The 20,302-nt window shown below is 43.1% G+C and overlaps 3 protein-coding genes across 11 annotated transcripts in view; 2 read left to right on the top strand and 1 right to left on the bottom strand.

Moving 5' to 3' along the window:
* dctn1b (dynactin 1b) overlaps positions 1-741 on the top strand; it is a 33,222-nt gene extending 32,481 nt beyond the window's left edge. For 4 of the 7 annotated variants that reach the window (XM_087780565.1, XM_087780562.1, XM_087780566.1 and 1 more), the window contains one exon: positions 19-740. In XM_087780565.1, the coding sequence (XP_087636691.1) occupies positions 19-156 (138 nt within the window). In that variant the 3' untranslated portion in view covers positions 157-740. Of the gene's footprint in view, positions 1-18 lie in introns of all 7 variants that reach the window. The other 3 variants (XM_087780563.1, XM_087780561.1, XM_087780560.1) reach the window with 1 other exon arrangement.
* alms1 (ALMS1 centrosome and basal body associated protein) lies at positions 593-13,105 on the bottom strand. 2 transcript variants are annotated; one of them, XM_087780558.1, is made up of 18 exons: positions 13,036-13,105; positions 12,074-12,182; positions 11,897-12,011; positions 10,255-11,836; positions 9,733-9,892; positions 7,316-8,149; positions 7,140-7,255; positions 5,433-6,051; positions 5,239-5,361; positions 4,320-4,457; positions 3,183-3,778; positions 3,013-3,115; positions 2,774-2,953; positions 2,494-2,714; positions 1,572-1,749; positions 1,442-1,499; positions 1,266-1,365; positions 593-866 (listed from the first exon to the last, which is right to left on the bottom strand). In XM_087780558.1, exons 1-18 carry the CDS (start codon positions 13,051-13,053, stop codon positions 819-821), a joined length of 5,298 nt encoding a protein of 1,765 aa, XP_087636684.1. In that variant the 5' UTR covers positions 13,054-13,105; the 3' UTR covers positions 593-818. The 2 variants fall into 2 exon arrangements, with proteins under 2 accessions (XP_087636684.1, XP_087636685.1); XM_087780559.1 differs by having other exon boundaries at positions 12,074-12,179; positions 13,036-13,079.
* A 266-nt stretch (positions 13,106-13,371) lies between these two features.
* LOC148060530 (uncharacterized) lies at positions 13,372-20,081 on the top strand. Of its 2 annotated transcripts, none has more exons than XM_087779276.1 (18): positions 13,372-13,510; positions 13,627-13,670; positions 14,235-14,301; positions 14,370-14,464; positions 14,542-14,625; positions 14,683-14,739; positions 14,993-15,157; positions 15,227-15,367; positions 15,607-15,655; positions 15,720-15,810; positions 15,876-16,017; positions 17,537-17,641; positions 17,710-17,809; positions 17,872-18,022; positions 18,101-18,175; positions 18,247-18,346; positions 18,809-18,897; positions 19,102-20,081. In XM_087779276.1, the coding sequence occupies exons 1-18, from the start codon at positions 13,483-13,485 to the stop codon at positions 19,232-19,234; spliced, it is 1,716 nt and encodes a 571-aa protein (XP_087635402.1). In that variant the 5' UTR covers positions 13,372-13,482; the 3' UTR covers positions 19,235-20,081. The 2 variants fall into 2 exon arrangements, with proteins under 2 accessions (XP_087635402.1, XP_087635401.1); XM_087779275.1 differs by having other exon boundaries at positions 14,683-14,751.
* The last annotated feature ends 221 nt before the right edge of the window (positions 20,082-20,302 follow it).

Here is a 20,302-nt window from a genome sequence, read left to right as displayed (position 1 = left end):
CCTCGTGTCTCTTTTCAGGCGACGGAGGAGAAGCAGTCCGACGCCGTCCTGGTGGGCCGGGTCATGGTGCCGTGTCCCCGCGGGCAGGAGCAGGTCCACCGCCTGGTCCTGTCCCGGTGTCAGCTGCAGCGAGTCCACAGTCTGCTGAGAAGCTGAGGGGGGTCACGTGACCCCCAGACCCAGGTGTAGGTGTTTGTTCTGGTGTCGCTTCGGTTTAGTTGCATGAAGTTCTCGACGCTCGAAGATCAATCCGCGACACAAACTAGTGTTTTTTTTTTTTTTAACGTGATAAACTTTATTTATTCTGATTAATTTATAGAGTTTAACTGGTGATTTTAAATCGTAGTCGTCCGCGCGTCTCTATGTGTGCGTCTAGAGTGTCCCCTGCCTCTCGCCCTAACTAGCTGGGATTGACTCCGCCCCCCCCTCGCAACACCTGGTGACGTGAATATTGATATCTTGTCGTCTCCGGGTCGTGTTGTGCTTCTCAGATGAAACAGTATTATCCAGAAATATTTAAAGTTTTTTGCACATCCTTTTGAATTTTACGTCTTTTTGAAGGCGACTCCATGAAGGGAACGAACTCGTCGGATTGTTTTTGCACATTTTTCTTGATTTTATTTATCAGACGAAGAAAAATCTACTGAGCCTTAAACCTGCTGAAGCCTTCGAACCGCTTTGAACCGCTTTGAACGACAAATGTGTGTTTTTATATGACCACAACCCTGCAGATCAATAAAGAGTCTCGGAAGGTGACCGGACTGACATGTAAAAAAAAAAAAAGTGTGTCAAATCATGAATAAATAGAGTTAGAATCGTCACTTCCACGCCGACCTTCTCTTCTCCAGGACTCGGTTCTGGATTCTCTGCAAGACAACAACAGCGTTTTCACTCGACGTGACACGGAAACGTTTTGATAACAGTTTAAAATCTGCAGATGAAGAGAAAAAGGCAGTTGCTAGTTGACCTTCTGACCCCTGACCTCCCTTGAACATGAGTTTGAACGTGAGCTGCCATCCCTTCTCACGTTGAAGAGCTCCGAAATAATGCTTTGCCGCCCAGCCAGCCGTCAATCATAGACATGGCAACATAGACTTTAAACACAGTATAGCAGCGACCCATCAGCAGTGTGTACAGAGGCATCATGGGAGTTGAGATGATGGTAAGTAAACACTGCGATTTGTGTAAAAAGAATATTCCACACGTAAAGGTAAGCAAGTTATAGTATTTTAACGCTGACTTAGTGTAGGTACGGTTAAGGTTACCTTGTTGTAGACGAGAGCGTTCAGTCGATACGAGTCGTACGCTGCTCTTCTTCTCTCCTCCTCTTTCTTTCGCCGAACCTCCGGCAGACTCTGGTAGATCCTGCAGGAGATTCAAACTTGAACATTCATGAAGGCCAGAGACGAGGGTGTGGGGGGGGGGGGGGGGGGTGACCTACAGTTTTGTTCTCTGGATCATCTCCTTCCTGGAGACCGCCCGTTGGGTCACAGGAACCTCTGAACCCAGAGAAACGTTTCGGTGAAACTCGAGTGGTTTACTTTGACGCGGTCGCAGCGAGGGTCTCATACCTGCGGGGTATTCGGGAATTCTCTCCAGATCTTTGCGCCCCTTGTTGCGCAGAAGCAGCAGGTCTCGCTCTCGGCTCATGGTGTCGAAGAGCTTCCTCTCCTCGGCCTGCACAGCCAGACGCGTCGTCCGCTCCCTCGACTGGACCATGAACGCAGGACGTCGCCTCTGCAGAGACTCCTGAAGGACGACAGAGAAGACTCTGGGAAGTTTGTTTCATTGCTTCGACACTAGGGCTGTGTATTGACAAGAAGCTGGTGAAACTGTAGTAACAAGTATATATGTGTAGTATTGTCCAGTACTTGACTCTGGTGTTGTTGAATTTACAGACCACATGACTCTTGACGAAGTCACTGTATCCTCTCGTCCTCAGTTGTAACTGCTTTCATTTGTTTTCAAACAAAAATATGTCCAAACATCAGCTTTAGAGGCTGCTGGACTCACTGTATCCTCTCGTCCTCAGTTGTAACTGCTTTCATTTGTTTTCAAACAAAAATATGTCTAAACATCAGCTTTAAAAGCTGCTGGGGTCGACTGTATCCTCTCGTCCTCAGTTGTAACTGTTTTCATTTGTTTTCAAACCAAAATATGTCCAAACATCAGCTTTAAAAGCTGCTGGAGTCACTGTATCCTCTCGTCCTCAGTTGTAGCTGCTTTCATTTGTTTTCAAACCAAAATATGTCCAAACATCAGCTCTAAAAGCTGCTGGAGTCACTGTATCCTCTGGTCCTCAGTCATCACTGGTATCCCGCAGCATTCATTATTTCATTTAAACACATTTTATTGAAATATAAACTATACAAAAAGTATGATTTTTATTTTTATTTTATTACACTTTTATAAAATGTGATCTTAATAATAATTTAAGTGTGTACTCGACACCATACTTGATGACATTTTACATGGAAGGTCAAGTAAACCTACCTGTAGTGAGACGGGCTTGGATCCCGGACTGGTCATCGTCATAGGTGGAGGATCAGGTTCTACTTCCTGGTTCTGTTGCACTTGTCTAAGGGGTTCCCTCAATGTGCCGCGTCTTCTGACGGGCTCGAACCAGGAGGTTCCTGGTCTCCTCGCTGCCCCCTGCTGGTTCTCCTTCCTCTCCTCACTCCTCAGCTCCTCGGCGGAGATGAACCACGTGACTCCTGAAGAAGGTCACGCGGGTCAGCGATTCAATCAGATGATACGGATGTTTCTTCACCACCTGGAGGTCCCGTGTGGCTCCGTCTGCTCCGTCTCTTCGAGGGGCCGCTCGTCCTCAGCTCTTGCGGTTCAGCCTCGGAATCCACCTGCGGGGGCGCCGTGCTCTCAGGGGGGGAGGGGAACGTGGTCCCGACGTCCCTCGTGTGGCGACGGGTGGCGTCGCTGACGATCTCCAGGTGACCTGGTTTGAAGGGATTAGTTTGACCTCAGTGGGGGGGGGGGGGGGGTCTGCTGACCCACCTGCCTGGATCCCTCTGCTGACCATCCTCGGGGGCTTCAGGGTCCGAGGGTGCCGCTGATGAGGCGAGTCCAAGAAGCTGCTGCTCGATGTGGAATCAAGAACCTGGAGAGAAACAAGAGTTTGGATCAGATCCACGATGGTTTGGATGGTATTCCAGATGTTTCCTCACCCACTCTCTCGCCTCCTTCTGTCGGCCGATGTTGCCGTAAAGCCGCCCCAGACTTGAGCTGGACCTGATCTGCTGAACCCGGTGGGACCCGAAGGCTCGGAGCAGCCGGGCCGTGTCCACGGTGGACATGGAGGCGCTGGACTCGTCCTGGTCAGCAGGACAGAGGCTGTTCGAAGAATCCTGGCAGCAGCTGGACGAGAGACGACTGTCCTCTGGCTCAGCTCTGACCCGCTCGTCGTGTCGACTCCGAGGTCCGGTCCAGCTCCTGGAGTCCTTGATCAGACGGGACAGTCGCTCCAGCCTCTCCAGCAGCGACGCCTCACTGTCCCTGTCGGGACGGGACTCCTGGCTGGTCCACTGCTGATGGAACCGGGACCACAGCTGGTCTAGATTAGGACTTTGGTCCTGAGTGGAGGGAGCAACAATATTCCCTGCAGGGTAAGGGCTGAAGGACTGGATGGGACTAGTTCCCTGGTCCTTTGTGGACCTCGGGGCCCGTTGGAAAGTGGATTGAGGTGGAGCCCTGGTACCGGCTGACCGCAGAGAGGTCCAGTTTGGTGCTGGAGGATTTTTGGTTTGTGAGCTTTGCTCTGAAACTGAACAGAAAAAAGTACTTCTTTATTATTCAATAAAAATAAATTGTTAAATAAAAAAATATATCATTGGTCAATCAAAAAAGGTTGCTTCAATGAAACAAAAATAATAAATTAAACTGTTTTATTATTTATTTAAAAATGTCAATAAAATTAAAAATGCTTCTATAAAATAAAAAAAAATGAAAAAGAAAGTTGCTTCAATCTAAAACATTATTTCTTGAAAAAAATAAATTAAAAACACTTTTTTTGTCATTTAAACTGTTAGTTATGACTCAAGACATTTGTTTGTGATTGAACCATAAAATAAGGTTTTTCAATGTAAAAAAAAAAAATATTTTCGTTGTTTGAAGCTACGAGCTCTTGTTGAATAATAAAGAAAGAAATCTACCTCCATGTGCCTACTAACATGTCAAAAAGGATTTAAACATTTTTGCGGCCAATCACGGCTCAGTTAACATTTTGCAACTAAAGGCTGCTGCTAAAAGAAAGTCAAGATAAACGCATCATTAAACTGTCAATATTTCCTCCAGTCGTGTTTCACCTCTGAGTGCGGTCGCCTGCATCGTCCTCTTGCTGTAAATACCCTCGGCGTGTCTCAAGGTCACTCCCCGGTCCAGTCCCGGGTCCTGCTGACCCAGAACGTCGCTGCTGAAGTGCGGAGGGACGGCGTCGTTGGAGCCTGGAGAGCGTCGGGAACAGCAGGTGAATTAAAAAAAAGAAGAAACAAGAGTCTCTTAGGATGAGCGTTCTTCTTTGTCCCGGCCGGCCCCCGAACATGAATAATTCATGAGGTGTTGGTTACAAAAGAAAAAGCTGCTGCACAGACTCATGGGAAATAGGGTCAGCAGTGCTGAATTCTCTTCGCTCGGATTAATACGTTTAAGGATCTGTTGATACGATACGCATCGCGATACAGACACAACTATCAATATGCTGCTACTATGTATATACTAAGTATATATGTGTATTATTGTCGAGTACTTGACTCTGGTGTTGCAGTATTTACAGAACACATGACTCTTGACGAAGTCGTAACTGCTTTCAATGGTTTTCAAACCAAAATATGTCCAAATATCAGCTTAAAAGCTGCTGGAGTCACTGCATCCTCTCGTCCTCAGTTGTGACTGCTTTCAATTGTTTTCAAACCAAAATATGTCCAAATATCAGCTTAAAAGCTGCTGGAGTCACTGCATCCTCTCGTCCTCAGTTGTAACTGCTTTCATTTGTTTTCAAACCAAAATATATCAAACATCAGCTTTAAAAGCTGCTGGAGTCACTGTATCCTCTCGTCCTCAGTCGTCTTAATTTCATTGTTACTTTACAAAAATATGTTCAAAAATCAGCTTTAAAGGCTGCTGGAGTATCCTCTCATCCTTAGTCAGCGCTGAGGACGTAACGCGTGCTGCCATCTAGCGGTCGTAAGTTTAATTTCGACACAAAAATGAACAAATCGTACTGACCCGTGTGCGAACTCTCCATGGACGTGGACGAGATTTCCGGTTCTGTTCGTGGGATGAAAAACAGCTCTTTGCTCCCGTGAGGTTTGTACGGCAACAGGACAGGGGGCGCTGTAGCGCGAGGAACTGTCAAGAATTAAAAATAAAAAAAAACTTTAAAGACGACCGTTGAAGGAGAACCGTGTGAGGAACTCTACCTGGTGTGTCCGAGGATCTGTGAGGACCCACTAGAGTCCTGAAGGACAGTTGCTGAAGTGGATCAGACCTCAAGCCTGATCCGGTTGGTTCTCTGGCCTCGATCCACTCAGGTGGGCTCGACAAACCCACGCCCTCATCCGGACTGATCAGAGAAGACGTCGCAGGTCTCAGAGGGACGAAGTCCTCGGGAGCAGAGCTCTGATTGGACGGGGCGGCCGGGGCGGCGTCCGGAAGATCGACAGGCGGAACCGGAGGATCCGCGGGATCCACGCTCGGTCGGCGATCAAAAGATCCGTCCGGTTGATCCACGCCCTCGGATCCCAGGGAGGAAGTCACGGCCGGTCCCGGGACGTCACTTCCCGTCGATCCAAGCGTGGCCGACCTCAGCTCGCTCAGCAGGAGCGGCTCGGGCGTCGGAGCAGGACTCGGCGTGGGGGTCCGGACGGTGGCTCTCGCCCCCCGGATAGCGACTCCTTCTCTGGCCGCGATCTGTCGCACCTGAGCCTCCAGGTTGAGCGGCTCACGGAGCGTCTTCGCGTCGAGGACGTCCGTCCCTACATCCTGGTCCCCGGGAGCTCCGTCGCTGGACCTGCTCTCGGTGTCCGAGCTCGTCCGACTCTGAAGGAGAGAACTTTGTTGTTATTCTGTAAATCAAGGTTTTAACAAATGCACTGCAAAATTAGATTTTTTTTTCAAATATCGCCACAACATGCGTCTGAACACAAGTTACCTGCAGAGCTTTGATGTCCAGACTGAAGGTGGAAACGACACAAACACAATGTTTTTATCCTTAAATATAAAAGCGTCTCCACTTTGATACTTTCATGCAAGTTTCACATGTTTCACTGTGTTTTGTTTTTAAATAATTTAATTCAGTAACGTGTATATTGAAAGTTACATCTGTTTTTTTCTAATAATTTAAGTTTTTTTTAATTATTAAGAATTTTATCTTCTAATTACAATAAGCAAAAATGTATTTTCTAAATTTGTTACGTTTTAATTTGTAGACTTTTTAAATTCAATGAATGAATTGACGCGTCTGTGATTCTACATGGTCACATGATCGTCTGCGCTTCGCATGATTGGCTGAAAAGTTCCATCAAGTAACTGGATGCTCTTCTGTTATCATCGGGTCGTACTTTTATATTTTTATATTGAATTGAAAAGGCTACAAATTGAAAAAATATTGTATTTAGACTTTTTTTTAATTTATTTTTTAATAATTGGAATGTAAATATCAAACTATGTGTAAACAATCATTCACTCACAGTTTTAAACACATAATTAAATTAAACAAACCTTTTAATATACAAATTATTGAATTCATGTATTTAAAAAAACAACAAATGTAACCTTTCAATATAGACATAATTGAATTTAATTCATATAATTATAATCAATGGTTAATAAAAACAAATGTTTTAATATAAATATTCAAGGTTTCAAAATGTGTTGGATTTGATCATTCAATATTCTGATGACTGATTAGGTATGAGTGTGTGTGTGAATGGTTGTCTGTCTTTGTGTGCCCTGCGACAGACTGGCGTCCTGTCCAGGGTGTCCCCTGCCTCTCGCCCTATGATACTGGGATGGACTCCAGTCTTCCCGCGACCCCGATAAGGGATAAAGCCGTGGAAAATGAATGAATGAATGAATGATTGAATAATGGCCACATTTGAAAAAGAACAACAGACGGTCGAACCAACCATGAGCGGGTTCTTCAGCAGCAGCTCCCTCTTGATCTCCTCAATCTGCTCCCGGTCCTCCTGGAGCAGCTCCGGCAGCTTCGACAGCTCGCCGGACTTCTTCAGTCGGATCCAGTCTGGAACGTTTTCGATATTTAGATAATGGGGCCCAAAAAAATTCCTGTTGACTCTCTCACCTCTGATCCTGCTGTCCTCCAGGTCGGTGGTGCTGGGGGTGCTGGTCGTGATGGTGGACGGGGTCTCCATCTGAAGCAGCTTCACCACTTTGACGGTCAGCGAGCCCTCGCTGCCGGCCTCGCTCGCCGTCCCCCGGTCCGATCCCGCCTGGACGGCCTTGGAGCTCCCGCTCTCCTCTGGTCTCGCCTCCTCTTCCCGCGGAACCGTCTCTGCGTCTTCTGAGGCCGAGCTGCTGTTGGACGCGGCGGCGGGGGGGTCCGGAGGTGCGGCGGTGGCGGGGGGGTCCGGAGGTGCGGCGCTGCAGCCCTCGGGCTCGGCCCGTCGGGTCGACTTCGAGATGTTCAGCGAGGAAATCTCCCCGTCTCTCTGTGGAGTCGCGTACGTCTCGGTGGACGGTTGACTCTGCGGGACGGACGAGCTCTCTTGACCGATCGAGCTCTGCCTCCGGAACGGTGACGACGCAGACTTGGTCCATGTGGGCGTAGAAAAGGGTTGAGTGGATGGGGAAGGATCCAGAACTGCTCCCTGACTCCCCTGGAGAGTGGTGTTCACTTCCCCGTCACTGCCTCCAGCATCTTGAGTCAAGGAAACTCGATGTTGGCTCGTGTTCGGGATGCTGGCTTCGCTGCTCAGCGTGGACGTCTGGGGCTCGGTGTCGAAGCAGGCCGCCAGTCTGCGGCTGGTCCTGCTCGTGCCGGACGACAGTGAAACCCGGTGTTGTTCAGGAGTGGACACACCGGGACCTAGACCGTCAAGACTGATTGGTATGGAGATGCTGGAGTCTGCGGACAAAATGCTGGTCCTGGAAAATTCCCCTTTTAACGGGCTGCCACCTGACAAGAGGAAACACTTTTTAATTGGTTGTAAGAAAATATCGATCAAATATCCCGATATTTTATTCAACAGCAGTGTATAGATATTTTTCCTTGGATTTCAAATCAGATTTTATTTTGATCATCTTCAATGATTTATATTTCAATAGAGTGTGTTTCAAACGAAAATAACTTAATATTTTTATTTACCATTAACATGCTAATATTCTCAGCGTTTTAATGTTGCACCTAAACCTCCGGCCGCTAGATGGCAGCAGTCAATACATCCCTCGCAGTTATAGGAACAAAGATATCCTGTGCTGTGTCTCAAATCGCATACTTCTCTTAGTATACTAGAAGTTAGTATGCATCAGGATAGAGTACCGACTAACTAGTACGCAAATTCTCCACAGATAGTATGTCTCAAATCAAACACTGCTGCTACACACTAACCGGAAATGACAGATTCTTCTTCTACTTCTATTTAACAATGGTTGCAACCAGCCGTTTTAACGCTATCGCCACCTGCTGGCAGCACGTTTGGAAAAAGAAATAAAGAAAAAATACGAGAATCGAAATATTCGCGAGATATTTAAGCTGGTATCAGCACAGAAGACGTGTCATCCTTCTACTGCTGCGGAAAATGCACCTGTAAGTATATACATATATATATGAAGTAACTTCCGTTTAAAACGTCATTAAGATGGCGGCTGTTTAGGATGGTTAGTGTCCATCGAACCATACTTAGTTGTGGGTGTTTCAGTACGACAATTTAGTGTGCATGCCGCACTAAATTTCGCATACTAAGAATTAAGACGCACTTACGCACTTAAAATACTAACTTTGAGTACGCTAGTATGCGATTTGAGACACAGCATTGGCGATGACTGAGGACAAGAGGAAACGGTCGAATTTAACTTACAATAGTTTAAATACACGCTGTGAATTGAAAGAAAGAACAAAAATAAAGGAAAAAAAGTTTTCTAAATATTTGAAGAAGGCTTTACATTTTTTTTAAATTATTTTATAGATTTTCAAGGCTTTACTTAACATTGTATTCAGGAACATTAAAAAAAATAAAGCAAGTTTTTTATTTTAGTTATTTTATGGTTTACAGTTCAATAAAGCATGTTTTAAATAAATAATAATTCGATTTTTTATTTATTTACGATAATATAAAAATATTCACAGCATTTAGTGTTGCAATTAAATTTCGGAACGATGGAATCCTGTGAGATCCCAGCGAGGACTGAGGACGAGAGGATACAGTGGTCTCCAGCAGCATTTAAAGTTGATGTTTGGACATATTTTGGTTTCAAAACAAATGAAAGCGGTTACAACTGAGGACAAGAGGATACAGTGACTCCAGCAACCTTTAAAGCTGACGTTTGGACATATTATGGTTTCAAAAGAAGTTAAGCAGTTACGACTTCATCAAGAGTCATGTGGTCTGTAAATTCTGCAACACAAGAGTCAAGTACTCGACAATACTACAAAATATATATCACAATATATCGCATCGTATTGCGAAACATTGTAATGCCAGATTGTTGCCAATACATTAAAAAAAAAATACATAAAAAACACTCCTAGTTTTTTAGTACCTTCTGAAGGTTGAGCACTTCTACTCGGGGTTCCGATGGATCCTTTGATTGTACTGAGATCAGTGGGGGAGAATTCCGGCTCTCGGATTGGTCCACGGGGAACAAACGGTGTCAATATTGCTGAGGGCGACTGATCAATACCAAGGTTGTGAAGATACATCTTAAGACGAAAAAACACAATCCAGTATTAGAATACAATAAAAGAATGAAAACCTAATTTGGTTTATTCTAAGAAAACAAAACATTCAGCCGATCACGTGTCGACGTAGAAGCAAACAATCAGGTAGCTCTTTTGGTTTTGTCTGGTATTTATAAAGCAATTATTGAGTTAAATTATTTTTAAAAACTCATTAAACCTTAACATTTACAAAACATGTGATTACATTATTGCCAAAAAATAGTTCAAAGCTTAGAAAACAATAACATTTCAATTTAAAAATATAAAGTTTCAACATGCAAATTTTACCACTAAATATTCTAAAATACTTCCATAAAAAGAGAACTTTGCACATGTCAACTTACTGGAATTCGTTCTTCGATGTTGAGTTCTCTGAGCTGAGGTGCAGGCGTCGACGGTTTTGAGGTCCAGTACGGGGCATAGTTATCAACTTCCAGACTGATGACCGAAGAGGCTCCGACAGAAGCGGCTGGTTTAACATCACAGCTATCCTGGGACGGCGACGGCGTTAGATCCCTGTCAGGAGACACGTCGCTGACGCGCTCGAGGCGATAAGAAGTGGACGGTTCCACAGCCTCCTTCTGGGCCTCGTCCGCCACCCGAGTTTCAGGTTCGGGTCCTGGTTGTTGCTCCGTCTGGGTCGACATGACCACGGTGCTGAGCGAGGAGTGGGACTGAGACCGGCCGAACGGGGACGCAGACGGTTGCGCTGAAGACGTGGTGCCGTCCTTGTTCCCTGCGACGCCGTCGGCCGCATCCGCCCTCCGTGGGGATGAGGATCCGGAGTGAACAGCGGAGGAGCTTCGTCCCGCGCTCTCAGGTTGTCGTAGACTCTCAATGTGTTGACTCAGGATGGGGTTTAGGGAGTCGGAGTCGTCGGCTCTCTTCTTAGGGGAGGTCCCAAGGAAGCCTTTCATAGCCAAACTGTCCAAGATCGACGGCTCGCCTGACGTCTGGTATTCCCGCCACGCGTCGACTTTCTGTTTATAATCCAGGGATGGGAGGGAGCTCACTCTGGTGGAGGATGTTTCCTCTGGACTCTGCTGGGCAGCAGCACTGGATTCATCCGGGACTTCTTGGGTAGATTCTATATCGGAGAGCTTTCCTACTGTGGGCTTGGCACTTTTGAGCGGCAGATTAAAAAAGCCTGGTGTGGACTGAGACTGAGGAAGGAAGCCAAGGTATGACCCATCAATCCCTGTTTGGGTGTCTGGGGAGAAGAAGTCCTGTCTTCGGACCCTTTCCACTCCTGTTAAAATGGATCCAGTCCATGGCAACCCCTGAGGACCACCCGTGGAGACGCTTTGGCCGGCGGTGGCAGCCAGTTTGGGCGTGACCTTGTCACCGGATTTCTTTAGTCGAGCTTCACTTCTCGTCTCCACGATCAGCTCCCTGCGTAACGACTCGGTGCTGGCGTCGGGTTTAGTGCCGCGCGAACCCATGGACACGTTACAGACCTCGGGAAGTGACGTCCGAGATCGCTCTTGAGAAAGAAACGCTTCACCCGACGGACCTTCTCTTGTTTTTTTCCTGCTCTGGTCCATGATTTGTCTACCAGAAGAGCTTCTGTGAGAAGATACGGCACTACTGCTGCTGCTGCTGCTCATCACACCCACATCCTTCTGAAGGAGATCCAGGAGATGCTGTGCCGGGACGTGCTTGCTTAAAAAGTATGTGTCATCTTCTTGCGAGTCAAACTCGTACATAGAACCCCTGGAGACTTTCTGTTTGAAAGCCTCGTGGACACTTGCATCTACCCTGCTGACGCCCTGCAGGGAGAAACTAAACTGGGAGCAGCTGCTGTCGGATTTATCGGACAAAATGGTCGTTTGAGCCAACGGATGTTGAGACAGTGACGCGCCGGAGGAACTCTGAGTTACGTCGAGCGGCAAGTCTACCTGCTGTGATGCCGCAGAGGTGTCCGGTCTAAAACAGAAGATTAATGTCGTGAGGAATTAATAAAATCATTAGAATGACTTTATTTACCTTAGAGGTGCAAATTCCAAATCGCTGTGTTGCAGTGCGGAATACTCATTCAAGTTGAGTTTCGTGTTGTATAATAATAAGGGGAGAGCTGGAGAGAGGCTGCTGTCCTGGAATTCTAAAAATAGGGATATTAGATTGATGAGTTGAAAAAGTTACAAATATTTGTTTTTTACTCACGGAGATGCAAAGTGTCTTGATCCAAAGCACCCGTGATTCCGAGTAGATCCTCAACCTGGTGTACCCTCTCCTCCCGTGCCATTTGAGAGGGCAGTCTCGCAGTGTCCTCCTGAGGATTTGAAAGTTTTTTATCACCAATTCATACTCGACTTTTGATCTTCTGTCGGTTGCTGTGCAGTGACTTATTTCCCAAAGGAATTTTCCCCAAGGGGGAGATTCAATAAAGTTTTTAAATGCATCTATAGCTGCAGCGCTTTAGATGACACATAGGATTTGGTAAACAATAAATAATGATGTTATCAGCTGACTGTTGAAAAATAATCTTGCGTAACTATAGAATTAATAAACTATGTACACTATCTTAAAATTTTACCTTTTACGACAAAATAAGGTGTGTTCCACATAAACACACACAAGGAAATATTAACACGAAAACTCATTGAGCAGAAATACTAGCTAAACTGTTCCAACTCATGCATAAGTAAACATGTAGTGCATTCGATTTTTCGATAAACACCATTAAAGAAGGTATAATCAATACATATATATTAAATCTAATTTACAAAGTCGAAACATATTCGTTGAATCGATTAGTTTTTTTTACTTATATACATAAAGCCTACTTGCGAGCGTCATGTTTTTGTTATTGTTCCGACAAAAGCAACAGGTTAGACAGAGTAACATCTCTAGTTCTTATGGTAAATTACTAACCCATAAATATGTTTGAGTTTTGTTTTAAACTTATATAAACTTATAAGGGGAGAAACTGAGCTTGCATTGAAACAGCAGACTCCGACAACCCTCACTTCCAAAACACAACAAGGTTAGCATTAGCATTTAGAAGCTACTTCCCCTTTTGCGACTTGTCTTCAAAAAAGATAAACTGATTTACTGCTGTGTTTAACCCTTGCAATATTGCTTTTATGTGCATTTCAGAGACATTTTAAAAGTCTATTTTTTACCTCATCGTCGTGTTGCATTTTGACGTCGTCTTCCCGCAACAAGCGGCGCGCCTCCTCTCGCGCGTATCCAGGGACGGTTGCTAGGAAATGGTTTGAAAACGAGTATCTTTACCGCCATCTGTCGACCTGGAGGATGAACACGTAATTGCCAATTCTATGTTATTTAGTAACTTTATTTAGTTTGAAAATGTTATTATACCAAGAAACATATAACTAGAATCAACATGTATTTTTAAAATGATTAAATGAATATAATGAAAAATACTCGTAACTTGCCCTCCATGTCGATAGGTGGCGCTTCCTACTGACTCTTGTATAAAACAAGGAAGAGTAACTTCTGAACTACCTGTTGTTTTTTTTTTAGCTCCGTGTTGTTAAGTTTAAAAACAACGTTAAAACCTCTTTTTTTTCAATTGTATTTAACTGAAAAACTACTTCGACGTGACAATGCCGCTGAAAAAAATGTTTGTTAAAGGTAAGTTTCAGTTTAAGTTTGAATTCATAATCTTGCTTGTATTTATTTATTTAGAGTTTATACTGTAAAGTTGGTGTTTATCGGACTAAAAGTTTTTTGTTTTTCTTTCGATGAAGAAACGACAAGACCCTTTTTCTCTTCCTCGGAAATCACTTTTCAGGTGAGTAATATTAGTAAAATGTCTGAACCTGCTCGTGTAGGTAGGTTTTGGTTTCAGGTTTAGCTGTAAACCGGTAGTGAAAGAACGAAAGCTTTGGACTTGACACAATGAGATGGAAGGTATTTATTATGGAAAATAATTAAACATTGTTTTCCCTTTTAACCAGAGGAAACATTGTTTAGAATTTTGACAAATTGACAAATAATTTTAACTAAAGAAAGTAAACCATAATATCAAAACGATTACAAGTCGAATTATGCCATTGACATTGTAATTAATAACTTGAAACGTTGTATTTTATTTAATTTTATCGAAATATTTCTTAAAACAAAGATTAAATATTAAAATATATATTTTAGAAGAAGTACAATCGTGAAGTATACATGTTTTTAACTCACTAAACATCCCCAGATTTGGCATTATTAAATCTATACTGTAGTTGATAATAAGTGTGATGGGGAAAAAAGAAATAAAGGGAAAAAATCTGAACAATTTTAATACCTAATACATTTTTTTTTATTATACCTCCAGGATTTAGTAACTTTAACTCTTTTTCTTCTCTAGGAAAATGTGCATTTGACGTTTCAAGACGGACGTTTTGACTTCCCTCAGGGTGCATATGGCTTCAGGGGTGAGACTTTTATTTTAAACAACCTAAATACTTTTGTGATTTTAGTTTTAATTTAATTAATCTTTTAGATTGGAGGACTTGCCTACCAAGGACATTTCCAACCAACTATTCACATGTTTACCACGATCGTCAATCGCCACAAAGAAGTGGAGTCACAGCGGAGGTTTTTTTGCTTTTATATTCTCAGTAATAGTTATAAGTGATATAAAAATATAATTCAAGTTATTTTCCCATAAACAGGAAGCTGCCAAAAATGCTCAAGAGCTGATAGAAGAGGAGGAACGGCTAAAAGAAAAAGCTGCTCGGGTTAAGAGTAAAAAGAAGGTGAGAATTACTCAAGAGGAATTAGACAAGTGTCTGAAACATTGGTTTTGTTTACAGCGTAAGAACGAGAAGAAACGTCTGGCGAAGGAAAATGCACTTCAAGAAAATTCATCTGTGAGTGTTGAGGTGCAACATCTACTAACCTTCCCTTCATCTCCTTCTCTTGAATCAGACATTTTTAAACCACTCCATCCTAAAGTCAACTACCTGTTAGTATTTATCTAAACATCAAATAAAGTTGAACAATTACTACTCAATGTCTAAAACTCTTCCATCATCTCTTGTTCTTTCCGTTTCCTTGTTGAATTCACTGTGAGCTCGATTGTTTTAGTCTGTCTCCTCACAGTCATCGTTGCTTTCATCACAGTCTATAGCAGACGACGAGCAGAAAATCGAAGACGATGGAAATTCCATCACGTCCGACAACTCCGCGGAATCTTCTTTGGATCGTAACCACGACGACGACGAGGACAAAGACAAAGAGAATGATGGAGAAGAAGTTTGCCGGACCACAACGACGCGGCGAAAAGAGGTGACTTTAGTTGTCGGATCACTTTTAATTCGTGTCCCTTTTCTCAACCGAGTTTCTTGGATTTCCCAGAGAGTGAAGCCCGAACTGAAGCGTGAGCAAAAGAGGAGCAACACGCCCGCAGAAGCAGCAACGAAAGAGGAAACGAAGTCGGACAAATCAAGCAAAATGGTGGAGAATCTGGTGGAGAAGAGCCTTGAAACCGAAGCAGAGGTGAGTGATGGTAAATTGTTGCTCAGGTTTGGATTCTTGTGCTGTTGCTTTACCATCATTCCGAGAAACTAAGTCTCATTTATATTGAATGAAATGGAAAAAAAAGTTTTTATGTTCAATATTTTTGTGGAATTGCTTTAACAGCTTAAATTCCTCCATATTTTGGAAGAATAAAAGAATATTGTATGATAGAATTTTATGCTGAGAATCTCTTCACGTTCCTTTCATTTGTGGAACAGAAACCTCCGGCAGCAGAGCTGCACCTCAGACAAAGCGCTCAGCTCGCAGGTACAACGTTTGTTGTCATGTTGTTCACTTCCACGAGACGATGACGTTTCTGACCCTCCCGCAGCCTCCGGAAATCATCTGGCGGCCACCGGACAGTACGAGCTGGCGGTGAAATATTTCACCGACGCCATCAAACTCACCCCGCTTGAGTTCAAGTGAGATGGTGGGAGGCGGGATTTTTGAAGGAACAGTTTGAGTGAAAACTTTTCTTTTCTTTCAGGTTATTTGGAAACCGCTCCTTGTGTTTGGAGAGGATGCAGCAGTACGAGAGGGCTCTGGCCGACGCCAACATCGCTCTCTCCATGGAGCCCAGCTGGATTAAAGGCTTGTTCAGGAAAGGGAAAGCTCTCCTCGGGCTGAAGGTACCGTGAACCGCTCGATTGTTCGTGTTTGTTTGAGGAAATGGAGACTTTCATCTGATGTGTTGATTTAAGTGCGTCTTAAATATATATTGAACTCTATGGTATCGTCAGTGTCTGTTTGTACAAAAATCTTTTCGTTGAAATGATAGAAAATGATCTTAAGCCCCGCCCACTGGAGATTTAATCTTGTTTACCATAACCACACCCACTCTGCTGTGATTGGTCAAATGTTGGCTTGTCCCTGCACATCATCAATCCAATAAGTCTCCACCCCAAGGAGACGTGTTGTATAAACAAAGCGGGTTGTGATTACAGCAGCAGGAGGAGTGAAGCCTTGGTTCCAGGGTTGAGTCAGTACTTCGGTGACTTAGGTCAGTCTGTCAAACTGAGCCTGAGAAACCTGGGTGTTGTATTTGATAAAGACATGTCTCTTGTTCAACACTGCAGAAAACTGACCAGAAACTGTTTCCTTCAACTGAGAAAAATCTCTGAACTTAGGAAAATGTAGTTGGAACATGATCTGGAGCTTGTAATCCATGCGTTTGTTTCTTCTCGTCTGGACTATTGTAACAGTTTGTTTTCATGTCTTAACAAGAAGGATCTGTCTCGCCGATACAAAACTCTGCATCGAGAATTCTGACCTGCTCTAGTAGAAGAACTCGCATTTCTCCGATCCTTAAAAGTCTTCACTGGCTGCCAGTTTCTTTCAGGATCAACTTTAAAATTCTGGTTCTTACTTTCAGATCTATTCATGGTCAGGCTCCTCCTTACATCAGTGATCTGATCCAGCCTTACACCACAGCTCGGGCTCTGAGGTCTGTGGATCAGAATCTACTGATGGTTCCTGAACACGGTTCAGGACCAGAGGAGAGAAATCCTTCCAGACTGTTGCTCCTAAGCTTTGGAACAATCTTCCTCTCTCTTTGCGCTTGATGGATCTACTGACTCCTTAAAGAAACATCTTAAAACGTTTTTTTATTTGTTCAGGCTTTTCCTTGATTTTCTAGAACTCCTGTTGTGTTATCAGTTTTCTCTTGATCTTTAAAATATATACTTTATTGAATATTGTTCTGATTGTTTAAGCGCTTTGTGACCCTGGTCTAAAAAAAGCGCTATACAAATAAAAACTACTTACTTACTTACTATTATTACGTCATAATGGACTCTCGTAACCTCACGTTCGCCCAGATTTCAGAGCAACTTAATTAAAGTTGAAAACATGGACATGATGAGGGACTTACTGCATCTTGGAGAAGAAGATTCAACATTTGAAACATGCCAGTCAGGAGAGTTGGAGTCTGACATTAGTTGACCTTGAATAATTTAGACTTTTAAAAAAAAAAAAAAAGCTTAGAAAAGAGCTGTGGGTCAGTGGATTATCTGCAGTAAAAATGTTTTTTTCTTAACATAGACCCTTGTATGTATATTTTTTTCACCAAAACATATTTTCTCTATAAAGTTCCTCAACTGGTAAAAAGCAACAAAGACGCTCATAAAGATTCACTTCTGTCTCCCGCAGAGATACTATGATGCCACGCTGGTCTTTCAGGAGCTTTTAAATCTGGACAGTTCAAGTGCAGACGCAAGAAAAGAGCTCGAGCGAGCGCAAACGCTTCATCTCATGGTGGGAAACACTGTCATGATGATCATTTCAAGGAACTTGACATCTGAGGTGTGATCTGATCTTTTTAGGAGATGGGCTTCACTCAGGAGCAGAGCAGCGAAGCCTTGAGGTCTCACCCGACACTGGAGGAAGCTCTTCAGTCTCTGTTCGGCGGGAATCTTCCAGAAGGTTTGTACGTTTTTCTTCATCTCGACTTTGGGTTTTAGTTCAAACGTTCACTTGGATCGTAGATCAGTCCGAGGAGGAAGACGACGACTGGATCGTTCATCAGCCTCATCGTCCAAAAGCAGCACAACTCAAAGAGCCTGACGATCACAAGGAAACTCTGGCGAAAGTACAAGTTAAAAATGTGCCTCTGAGACCAAAGAATGCTGTGAAACCGTAGGTTCTGATGATCGCGTTATTTTCTTTATCTGTCACTATTCTTCTTTTTTTTTTAAAACCTCTGTTTGTGTTCAGGGATCTTCCCTCCGTTCTCGTCGCATCGATCGCTTCTTCAGTGACTTACGCTGCACTTTACAAGCTGTTCAACGGGTACGTTTGTCTTGACAGTTTGAATTTATTAAAAAAAAAGATTAAAAGTCTGTTTTTTTCGCCCCCACAAGAGTCGGGTCAGTCTTCAGCATCAAGATGTTGCTCGACAGCCAGAGTGCTTTTGTCATCTACAAGCAGAAGGAAGACTGTGACAAAGCCGTTCAACTACATGTGTGTACTCTCTGTTCTATGGATTTTTAAAACGCATATAACTTGATTGATCACAAAAGAAAAAATACAAACAAGAAGTAAAAAGGTTTTTTTTTTCTTACCTCTTTAATTATTCTTCAGTTTGTAGCAAGAAAAAACCTACAGATATCCATAAAATACATAACGTATATCTCGTCCTGTATTATCTATATTACACAATTAAGACAGGGTTTGATTTGATTTATTAAAAAAAAAAAAAAAAAAAAAAAGTTTAATTTAATACCATTTTAAATATTCCATTGATAAAAAAATCGAGCCGAAAAGTTGTATTTTTAGTAAATATCTCTTAATATATTTTTCACAAACGATTAGTGAAAAAAAATGTTTAAAAACATTCATAATTGTATTTAAAAATGGCAACATTTGGGTGAAACAAAAACCTCATGTGGTTTGATTTTAAAGTAAAGTTTTTTTGGTCCACAGGGAACAGTTCTGGAAGGATCTGCTCTGTCTGTGCAACACTGTGACAAAAGAACCAGAATCTTCGCTGACTTTAACCTCACCGTCCCAGGGTGAGGAGATTAACTAGATTAGATTTATTTTTAACTGCTTTTCTTGTGATTTTGACGAGGGAGGAAAAAAAGAAGAGCTGAGCCAATGCCTCGACTTGTAGTAGTTAAAATAAAAAGTACTATTGTTTTCATCAGTTTTGTTTTAAGGGAACTATTCTGAAATACTTTTTTCTTTTTTTTTATAAATTCACTGTCCTTTGTCAGGTACAAGAGAGAGTGTTTCTTCTGGAGGACGGTGGGCTGCACACGCGAGGCCTGCACCTTCAGACATGTTCCCGAACACAAGGGCATCGACAAAGACAAGTTCAACGGTAGACCTGGTCTGTCTCACACTTGAACACCGACCTCTCTGCTCGTGACACACGTTATCACCTCAGGTTATTATCAAATTGAACATCCATGGGTGTTCGAAGTGGGTTATTATCTTGTCAATTGCTCGTTTCGCCACTAGGTGGCACCATCACAGTTCACTTACTCGTGAAGGAATAATAAGGGAACTGTTTTATTATTATTATTATTTTTTTATGGTTTTAGTGGGTTTCAACCGCCGTATGGTTCCTGTAACTACTCGCTGACATGTAGAGAAAGACTTGAAACACAATCACTGTCATTAAAATCAAGTTTAAAACCGGGTTAACAAAGGTTTCACATTTATAATGACTGCTCGAGACTCAAACTCAGGATTAGAAAGTAAATCTTGACAAATGTGTGATTTAAAAGAAAAAGTGTAGCTGCTGGGTCACATGACTGCTTCACCGTCAGCTTTGTTATGTAATATTTGTTATGAATTCCACATCACGACTCGCTGGGCCTCGTCGAGGACTGAAGGATCCAGTCTGGGAGGAGAGTCGGATTCTTGGCCTTCCCGTCAGATTCCGGGTCACAAAAGCCCCTCTGGTCTGAGTGAGAGCCAGGAGCCCGTAACTGGACTACCATGAACTGTGATATATGATCCACCTGCACGAGATAAGAGGTCCGACTCTAAACGTCACACACAGAACCGACCTCTCGCTCCACCACAGCAAGAACGTCTCGTTTAAACGTTTTTGGATCTTTTTAAAGTCCGTCGAACACAAACACTGCTTCTTTAGAATGGCGTGTCTGGCGCCCCCCAGAGGACACGGAGAGGACTTTTATTCCCATGGATGAAGTGATGACGAATGTTCATTAAATCTTCATCCAGCCTTGGAGTCTTTTTTTTTTTTTTTAAGTCTCATCCTTTCATCTTGTAGCCCTTTCATTTTATATTTCATCCCTCTCTTTCGACACATCCATCTGTTCAATCTCTTCTCAGTATAAGTAATACTTTATTTTGTTTAGACTTCCTACATGCTTGTACTTTTTTTTTCAGCAAAATTCTACCTTTCACTCCTTCTTTATCCTTTTCTTTAACGTCATTTAGTCC

Source organism: Callionymus lyra, chromosome 18 (assembly GCF_982586985.1).
Source record: "Callionymus lyra chromosome 18, fCalLyr1.hap1.1, whole genome shotgun sequence".
NCBI lineage: Eukaryota > Metazoa > Chordata > Actinopteri > Syngnathiformes > Callionymidae > Callionymus > Callionymus lyra.
Note: the sequence above shows the minus strand (reverse complement) of the source record. Positions and strands in the feature narration are given on the sequence as shown.